Source organism: Pundamilia nyererei, unplaced genomic scaffold (genome assembly GCF_000239375.1).
Source record: "Pundamilia nyererei isolate P.nyererei 1_Seehausen unplaced genomic scaffold, PunNye1.0 scaffold00011, whole genome shotgun sequence".
NCBI classification, from domain to species: domain Eukaryota; kingdom Metazoa; phylum Chordata; class Actinopteri; order Cichliformes; family Cichlidae; genus Pundamilia; species Pundamilia nyererei.
In genome coordinates, this window is record NW_005187412.1 from 5,167,869 (window position 1) to 5,177,969 (window position 10,101).

At 39.2% G+C, this 10,101-nt stretch overlaps 1 protein-coding gene across 2 annotated transcripts in view; it reads right to left on the reverse strand.

Moving 5' to 3' along the window:
• tjp1a (tight junction protein 1a) overlaps positions 1–10,101 on the reverse strand; it is a 100,704-nt gene that overhangs the window by 76,439 nt on the left and 14,164 nt on the right. For both annotated transcript variants that reach the window (XM_005724289.2, XM_005724288.2), the window contains exon 2: positions 399–612. In XM_005724289.2, coding sequence (XP_005724346.1) covers positions 399–612 — 214 coding nt within the window. The remainder of the gene's footprint in view (positions 1–398; positions 613–10,101) is intronic.

The window sequence follows — 10,101 nt, forward strand, 5'->3', positions numbered from 1 at the left end:
ACTGTGTGTGTGTGTGTGTGTGTGTGTGTGTGTGTGTGTGTGTGTGTGTGTGTGTGTGTGTGTGTATTAACGCTGTGGCTTCAATCTGAATGAAATCATTAGGATACCTCTTGGGCCTTTAGTTTGCATTGAAACTACAATAAATCATTTCCCTTCAACGTCTCTGTTTCTGTTAAAATGGAGTTTGCTTAAAAGCAAGTTCCTCATCTTAGTAACCACTCAAAGCACATTACAAGTCACATTCCCTCATTCGCACTTTTATTCTATACACACAGCACATTTCCTATAAGACTCAAACTCCTAAACGTGGTCAGTTGTCGGGCTGTTACTATCTATCACCAGTTCTCCTCCTATTTCTGTACAAGTTAAGTTAGAGTGAAGCCGTGCATGGGCCTTACATTGGAGTCAAGAAGATCGAGGCTGTCCAGGCTCTTGCTGCGGTGAATGCGGCCTTTGATGCGACGCAGGGAAGGTTTACCTTGGCTCATAGGCAACGAGAGAGTGGATGTGGCAGGCATAGCCATAGCACCAGCGCCACCAGTAGCACCTGTAGGCTCATCTAAACATCCAGGAGCACCTGAGGGGGATAACTCTCCATCTGCCGGGGTCACCCTGCAACAGAAACACAGAAAGTCAATGAAAAGTCAAGAAATAGTCAGTAAAGAGTCAGTGGGGTTAAGTTTCACACTCATCAAATCAACTCTACTTTTGGAAATGTAGTGTATCTACTCAGCACCAAACTGCATTTAGTTGATAAAAATCCAAAAATCTACAAAAGTTAGTTGAAATCTTTGGAAGATCCTTTCTGCCCCTGGTTTTATTTTATGCCATCTGTAAGTCAATATTTCTGGTTATTATCTCAAAATTTCAAGCTAGGTATCTCAGCATTTAAACTTACTCATTCAAAACTTTGAGAAAATAGCTATAAATTGAGAAAATGAACACACGCATACGTCTCACTTGAATTCACCTGTTACACTCATATTTAACATTTCTGGGGACAAAATCTGCCAAAATCTTGAATGTTTCCCATAATGCATTGCTCGTGGGCTCAAACACTTAATGTAGCTACATATATTAAAAACAACAGCGCTCACAATGAAGATGATTTCTCCCAAGAGCTAGCCACAAAAAACACACATGCTAGCAGACAGCACTGCTGTATCTGAGGGAAAACATAAAAATGCCTGAAGCATCAAAGTGACATAACTTTCCTCTTGCTGTCTTTACTTTTTAAAGGACATCTTCTCCTGTTGGCTGTAGTGCCATTTAAGCAAGTGTGAATAATTGGGCTGAATGTCAGCGGGTAGCCTGCAGATGGGCACTAGGTAGGCAGCATCCACTTGTCTTCTATTATTAAGCCACAATGAAGACGCTTTGCTTCTTACATGCTTGGCTGCAAAGGTCTTTTAAGGTGAACTGCCTGGAAAAATAAGTCACTGCAATTTTGATTGTTTCCTCAATCACGCCTTAAAATGTTAACAGAATACAATTGTTTAAGTTATTTCAAATTCTTCAAAGGAATAAATACTTTTAAAAAGCACCACCTACATACATGGTTTACAAGGAAAAGGATATAAAGATACAGTCATGGTAGAGAGAAAGAACACTCTGTCAGTTCAAAGGTTTAACATGTTAAGACATCATGAAACAATAATCTGGTCCTTACAAAATTTAAAATTACTTTAAGACAAGCTCAGTGACATATCACATTTCATTACTTATTTAACAAAAACTAAGCCAAAGTGCAGAAGCAGTGTGAGAAAAACGAAGTACCCCTCATGATTCAGTAGCTTTTAAAACCACCTTTAGTGGCAATAGCTTTAGTGTGCAAAGGAGTTGTGGTGTGCAGGTGTGCATTTGCACTTTGCTCTCCTTGCAAACCAAAGCCGTGCTGCCATGGCCTTTTTAGAGAGAAGAAGCTCGTCGTTCAGTCTTTTTCTGATTTTAATGTGATGGATTTTAACATTTAACAAGCCAACTGAGGCCTGTAGAGTCTGAGAGCTAGCTCTTTGATTTTTTCTGACCTTGGAGTGAATTTGCTGGCACGTCAACTCCTGGAAAGATTGGTGACTGTCTTGAATGTTTTCCATTTGTGAAAAATCATTCTCACTGTAGAATGACAGACTTCAAATTGTTCTCAGAATCCTTCCCAGATTGATTCAGTTTAATCCAAGTTTTATTTATACAAATTTGTACATATTTATATAGCGCTTTACTAGTCCCTAGGGACCCCAAAGTCATCCACCCATTCACACACTGGTGATGGCAAGCTACATTGGAGCCACAGCCACCCTGGGGAGCACTGACAGAGGCGAGGCTGCCGGACACTGGCGCCACCGGGCCCTCTGACCACCACCAGTAGGCAATGGGTGAAGTGTCTTGCCCACGGACACAACAACCGAGACTGTCCAAGCCGGGGCTCGGACCGGCAACCTTCTGATTACAATCACACGACCCCCTATTGGCAAGCATTTTGGCAACAGTGGGAAGTCCCTTTTTACAGGAAGAAACCTCAGGCAGAACCAGGCTCAGGGAGGGGTGGCTGGCTTCACAGCACCAGAGATTAATAATAACTAATGATTAATGATAACTGATGACAACTGAAGATCATTGCTGATATCGTTTCTCTGTGGCCTTGTGTTTACACACGCTTGAATGCTTCAGACCAGCAAACTGACCAATTATCTGCTTTCATAATGGTGTTTACGAATATATTTCTTAAATACACAATAACACAGTGCATTTAAGTCATTTTAAGATCTAAGCCATCTCGGCTCTGCAGTAGAGGCCTTTTAAAACAAACACTCGGCTATTTGTTGCACTTCAAATGTATCGTAATGACAAGTCATCAATCAGATGCTCGTACCAAAGTATTATACTGTCATGTGTTAAAGTTGACAACACATGACAGTGTCAAGGAAAAAAATAAATAAACCTACTGACAGGCTGTCAGTCTTTCTGAGCATGAGGACGGCAGGAACATGATTAGGGGTTTTCGCTGTCTATTGAGCATTTTAATAGCCAGCCTGTTTTTATAGTTACCAAGCAGAAGTAAAAACAAAAGAAGGTGGCACCACATGCTACACATGCTGCGCTCAAAACCATCCAATCCCTCTGAAGGCTTGTTTAAACTAAAGACTGATTTCCTGGTAATAATTTGTATGCCATTCAAACATATAAAAAAACCTAACCACATATATTTAACTAATATTTCTTATTCTTATTTCTTAACCAACGGCAACATGGCTACATAACATACATGACAGAGCACTTTATTATATGCCTATACTGTCAATACATCTGGCTGCTCCTTTCTAAAGCTCATTAAGCCTCTTATATGATGGTATTTGTTCCCAGCTAGTCTCCTCACTGCCAACTTTGAAGCAAAAGCCATAGTAGTTTCTGAAAACACACGCTTTGTGGTAATTTTAGCACGATTTATTTGTGGTGTGTTGTGTATCAGAAGGCCTTAATGCATGCACATTAAGCACTTTGCACTTGCATTTAGACCTGAAACTGTCAATAAAAGTTGTTTTTGCTTGTTTTTGTCCAGCAAAGGATTTGGATTTCAAGATGAGTCTATTAACAGAAGGCTCAGTTATAGCCTCACATTTAGGGGGTGAAATCTGAGCAACACTTTCAAGTGTAATTAGCTAAATAGAATATATTGTGTTTTTTGTGTTCCCTTTTCTGCAGCTCCAACTCTGTTTTAATATGGAACAGGATAAAAAAAAAGAATGCAGATCGATAGCTTCACAGTGTCTGAGCTGAATACTAATGTAAGCCTTGAGACCTCAGTAGACATCATGTCCTGCTATCCTGTTGATCCTTTAAAAATGGATAAAAGTTGACCGAGCTAATAGATTTTATTTTCCTCCAATTCTTTAGCAAATGCATTAAACAACTTTGAAAACATACTTCTTAACAAGAGTTGAGAATCTAAAATCTTAGTAGCAGTTCTTTGACGTTTCCTTTAGTGCACATAGATGATTGAAGCTAAATGCTAACCAAAGCATGCTAACATACCGACGATGATAATGCTAATGATGATAATGCTAACATAGTGTTTTGCAGGTGTGTGTGTGTGTGTGTGGGGGGGGGGGGGGGTAAATTTGGCTGATCTCTTCTTCAAAGTCATGTCTTTCTGCACCTACGGCTACCAGTGTGGCTGCTACTTCCACATCACTCCACAAGGTTTTCATGACCACTTCTGTACCTCTGTGAATACATTATGGCAAATATCTGTGACGAACTAACTCAGCTTTCTTCTCAGTGATCCCAGGTTATTAGAGTAACGACAAAGAGACCAAACAGCAGTTTTTAGTGGAAGAGCTCACATTCTCCAACCCTGCAGGTGGGACATCTGGTCAGGAGAGTGACCAGGAGGAAGCTCGTGATTTTAAAAAAATAATGTTTTTAATGTCAACAACGTGCTTTAAATTCATCCCAAGGGTCAAACTGTACATTGCGTTCTACTGTAATATATTGTAATCGACTGGGTGAATTTGGGTGCATGCCAGCTAGTTGTTCTGGACACACCAGCACAATCTTCAATCATCACCAGTCCTATCTGTTGTATTTGTGATTATTTTGACATACTGGAGTAGATCCAGTGTGAGCAGGAGACCCTGGTGCAATTGGTCTGAACTGGACCTTCAGACAGAAATCTAAAAATAGAGATCTAAAAATAGCATCTGTGCTGGAAGCGCTTCCCAAGGTGATGACACTAAAGAGGAAACTCACCCAAATTTAAATTAGGTATTAAATCAGGTAGAATTCTTCTTTTTTTATAGGCTGTGTTAGAGGGCATTTTTCTCCATATTCAGTATCTCAGTTTAACGTCTTATCATACCACCATTAGATAATTATCATTAACACAATGTGAACTCGAGGAAAGCCATTTTATCTGCACTTCATCTTCAAGGTTTGCCTTTTCTATATGCGACCTGCACCGGATTCATCTTTGTATTTACTAACAGCTAGAACGCACGTACAGAGCTCAGTCTCTGTCACTGTAATCCCAGTGTTACTTTCACAAGGGGATTTCATTTACACACAAAGCGTATGAAGCTCTTTGGTTTTAACAACACACTTCTAAGAATGAGGAGCGCTGATAGGGCCTGTATCTGTGTGCTGGTTTACAACCTGTAGGTCATTCTGCTAATCCTACACTAATAGATGACATCACAGGGTAACAGAAACCGGAACTATGTGGCTCAAGGATTTGAGGTATTAGTGCTTAAATGGCACTGCATTTTATGTTCATATGAATATGATGTCTATTTACATAAAATAAAATTGTTCTATTATTTGGGCAAGATATAATACTGTGCAAAAGTCCTGAGCCATTTCTTTATATTATGCAAAGAAAATGAGAAAAAGGTTAAGTAATTTATTGAAACGTGTGCAAATAAACACAGAAATAAAGCACATACGGTAAAAAAAAAAAAAAAGAGTCTTTACAACTCTAATGAGCTTGGAAGTCATCACCTTTGTTCTTCAACACAGCCTAAACTCTCTTAGCCGAGCTTTCTTGTAAATCCTTTAAGTAGTCTTCAGGAATAGTTCTCCGGGTTTCTTGAAGGACATTCAAAGCTCTACTTTCCTAGACTGATTCAATAATATTAAGGTCCAAGCTTTCACTATCCACGACTGATCGTGTTCCTCTTACCAGATATGCTTTTACTGTAATGGCAGTGTGTTTGGGATCCTTGCCATCCTGACAAATGAAGCTTTTTTTGCGACAGGCTGCTGGTAACAATTTGCCTAAAGATACAATTTAAAATAAGTTCTTTGCTAAGTTGTCTGTTATGTGTAGCCACAACACTGGTTCAACCCTTCAGACAGAGACTTTTTTTATGATTGAATAATTCATTGGTCAGTGTTTAGTGACTAAAAAACAAACACATTTTTGAAAATGGTCAGGTACAGGGACTGGACTGAAAATGAAAGAGCAGCCAATTTCTAAAGAAAACTTTGAAAGACCTTCCGCAGCTTTACTTTTGAGTCATGTACGAGAGCATACGATTTATGATGTAATAGAGACTGTAAGACTTGTCAGTCCTACATCCCTAATGGACTCATCATTGTTTCATCTAAATCCATTATAGCAGTGCTTTCCGAAATCTGTGAGGAGACTTTATAAAAATGTAACATACCTTGAATAGGGCCATTTTTTTTTACAATTGTTTTTATTTTTGCAGTAATTGAACTATAATCAATAGATAACATACATGCTGAAAGTCAGAAAATGTAAGCTTGTTGATTTTCTGCTTCACAAAAACTGTAAAAACAGAGCACAAATATAAAAACTATACAGAATACTTGAAGTAGCAGAAGATGAACAAGTTCACGCTTGCAGCTGAGGCACAACACTGCTTCCAACAGCAGCTGGTATCCTGTAAATAAATTTCAACAAAACCAGACCACCATAGCTTGCTTTGATGTGCTATTTGATATGATTAATTTAGAGCAAGTACAAAGAAAATATGGGAGGAGACACGAATCCATTTGGGGTTGCATCAGGAAGAGTTTCCAGCGTAAAAAATCTGCCAAATAAAAAATGTAAGGGAGGAGCCTACAGGAGCTTTTACAAAAACAACATATGCAGTGATTTAAAATAAAACTACGTGGTAATATTGGGTTTGATGCCAACAACGTGTTTCAGGAAAGTTGGAACAGGAGCAAGAAAAGGCTAGAGTCGCAGTCAAATACTTTTTGAGGTCGAGGAAGGATATAACAGAGAATCCATGAGGACAAGAGAACTGCTCAATGTTTCACTGCACTTACATAACTTTGCAACAGCAGCTGTTGCTGATGTGGGTCTGCTGTGGTCACACTACCATGTTTAGACTTGGACCTTACACATGTCTGCCTGTGCATTCTTAGCAGTATATTAAATGCAAGCTGGATAAATGTAGTAAAAGTGATTAACGTGACTTCCTGAAAAGCCTGGAATTAAAAAAAAAAACAAAAAAAAAACAAGTTACCAGAACAAAGGCAAAGAGAAATGTTTGTATTAAGTAAAGTTGCTCACCCTCCTGCCTGCTTATATTTGATCTTCCCGCAGAAGAAAATCCAGTTTAACTTTTAAACTTTTGCCTTTTTTTAAAGGCTTTTAGCATCTGAGACTGAAGTCACATTAAATAATGATAATCATAATAATTAATTGCTGGCAATAAAGCAGAACTCACAATGAGGACATAACTAATGCAAACTGAATTTTTCTTACAACATTTGACTTTTATTATTTTAATATAGCTCATTATCGTTATGTGGTTCAGACAAGGCAGCAGCTTCATGCAGATGTTACCAAGATTCATACATCACCCGTAGATTCAACAGATTACTGAAAACACATCAGCATATTAGCAATGATATGACATAACATGGAAAACAGACTTTTAATTTATATGATGATCACGCATTATTAGTCATGTTGGCTGTGAATGGTCTTTGGATTGTGCACAGAGAGATTGAGGAAAGATGGAGTGGGTGTTTGCCACACTGAAACACAGCATGGGGTTTCATCATTTCTGGCTCACAATATTATTAAAAGATTACGAGAAGCTGGAGAAATCACTGCACACAAGGGGCAAGGCCAAAAACCAATAATGAATGGTCGTGATCTTTGAAAAAAACTAAACAGAAACTCCAGACACAGTTCTCTGCTGGAAATCACTGCATGGGCTTAGAAATACTTCTGAAAACCACTGCCAGTAAACACACTTCATCCGAAAATAGGAATTGAGACTTTGGCATACACAGGAAAACAAGCACATGCACATGAACTACCAGGAAATGCTGCTGCCTTCTCTGGGTAGGAGCTTATTTAGGATTAGGGCTGGGCTATATCATACCGTTCACGGTAATACCGGTGTAATTTTGGGCAACGATAGGAAAATGAAATATCACGATAGAATATGGGTAAAACGTGCATGCGCAGTGCCTTTGTTTACTTACGCACATGGTGGCGACGCAGAATGAGAAGAGCAAAAGTGGATCGTTAAATGAAACGAATGAACCAGAATTGGTTTGTAAAAATGCTACAACTTCAGTGGTGTGGAACTGGTTTAGCTTTCATCCGTCAGATACACAACAAAGCACTATTTTTGGTAGAGCATGCTAGCGGGCCGTCGTTATTACCGTGTTGTTTGGAAAATACGGCACACTTAAAATCAATCCATTGATTTTTGTGAAAATCGACAGTGCCCCTTATAATCCGGTGCACCTTATGTATGAATTCTGGTTGTGTTTACTGACCTCGAAATGATTTTATGTGGTACACGGCGCTCGAAAATCTGTCAAATGTTTTAGTACAACTTTGCTAACCTACGAACCCGCTTGATGGATTGTCGGAGCGTTATGGCTATATTAGGCAGGCGCCTCACGGAGTGATACGTACTGTGCTTCAACATAATATTACCGTATTGTGTGTGTGTAACCTCTTTTTAAGTTTTGTGGATGTTATACATGGTTATGCTGAGGATATGTCGGCCAATTTCCACTGGAAATGCCTTTTGGTTAAACTGTCAGCAAGGAATTTGCACTGTTACAGTTTTTTGGTCATATCACCCTGCTCTCACACCAATTCTCTCCATGTCCTCCTTCACAACATCCACGAACCTCCTCTGTGGTCTTTCGTTTATGCTGTTAATTAATGAGACATTAAAGAACAAACAATATATATGCTGACATCCAAATGACACCTTGTGTATGTGAATGTGAGCAAGACGGTGCCCAATTCTACATATTTAAACAGGTGCACGGCTCTGCAGCACAAGAGTCTGGGTGATAAACTGACCTGACTGCAATCTGGACCTGTCACTTATATTTGGCACCTTATAAAACTCCCAAATATTGGAAAACAGATGACACAGAGACAGACAAACATTCCTGCTCACGTTCACACCTGCGGCCAATTATGAATCCCCTATTATGCTGACAGACATGCTGGACTATTGGAGAAAGCCAGAGCTCTGAAATACTCAGCGTTGTTAAAATAAGAGGTAATGCAATACGCCCTATTGCAAGTTTATTTTTCAAAGCATTTTGCTGAAACCAAACTCTTTAAAAAGCGATTTTCCTCTGAGCCCAATTTGGGGGTTTTTTGTGGACTTTTTTACTATACTTTCAGCTATACTGCAGGAATTTAGTGTGATATCTTTAGCTGTGCAAGGCAGTGGATTAGACTCAGTCTCTCTGTCTGTTCAGACAGATGTTAGTTTCACTTTTCACTGCCTCTGGAGGAATACAGAGAAACTCACAAACAGGCTGGAGTGCACTCATGGAGCTAAACTCAAAGTGTTCCCTCCAGTGCGAACAGACAATGACGGGATCTTACAGCACGAAAAGTAAAGAAATACTCAGACACATCAGGCACTAAATGTAGAGAGAGGTGAAATGGATAAATATTACATGAGACTAAAGCCCAAAATAGAGAACCTCCCTCATGTCCACAGATTAACAATACCACTAGCTAAGATTAACAGATTACCTCATCCAGTAAGTAATGTTATTTATATTAAAAAACATTCTTTGAATATTGTTTTAAGTAAGGCTGTGCCACATCTTATCGCCAGTGATAACGCTGGTATAAATGTTTATGTGTGATAAAAATGTCATATTGTGATATCATTGCTATAGGAAGGCCATGCATTTAAATTTCCTAGCGCCACAACAATGAGACAAACCCGGGCATGTCTGAGAGCGAGAGCCTAGCGGAGATTTAACACCTAACCACGAAGCTACTTCAACAACTTCCAACAAAGCAAAATGTTTTCTTGCAAAATATGCAAGAAAACTGTTTTAGCTAAAGGTGGAAATAACAATACTAGCAACAAAAGTAGCAATTGATGCTCAATTGAGCTTCGCAGGAACGCTCGCTAGCTTCGCTCTATATGACAGGAAGAGCAAACAGTACATGTGGAAATAGTGGGAAAAGCCATGATTTAAGCAATTGTTTAAAAAGCTCAACCCAAGAAACAGCATCCCAGGGAGAGAACATCTTTCAGTCTTATTAGGTGACAACATTTTGCAGCTCTTGACAAGTTACAAGTAGAGATGGACCGATCCGATATTACGTATCGGTATCGGTCC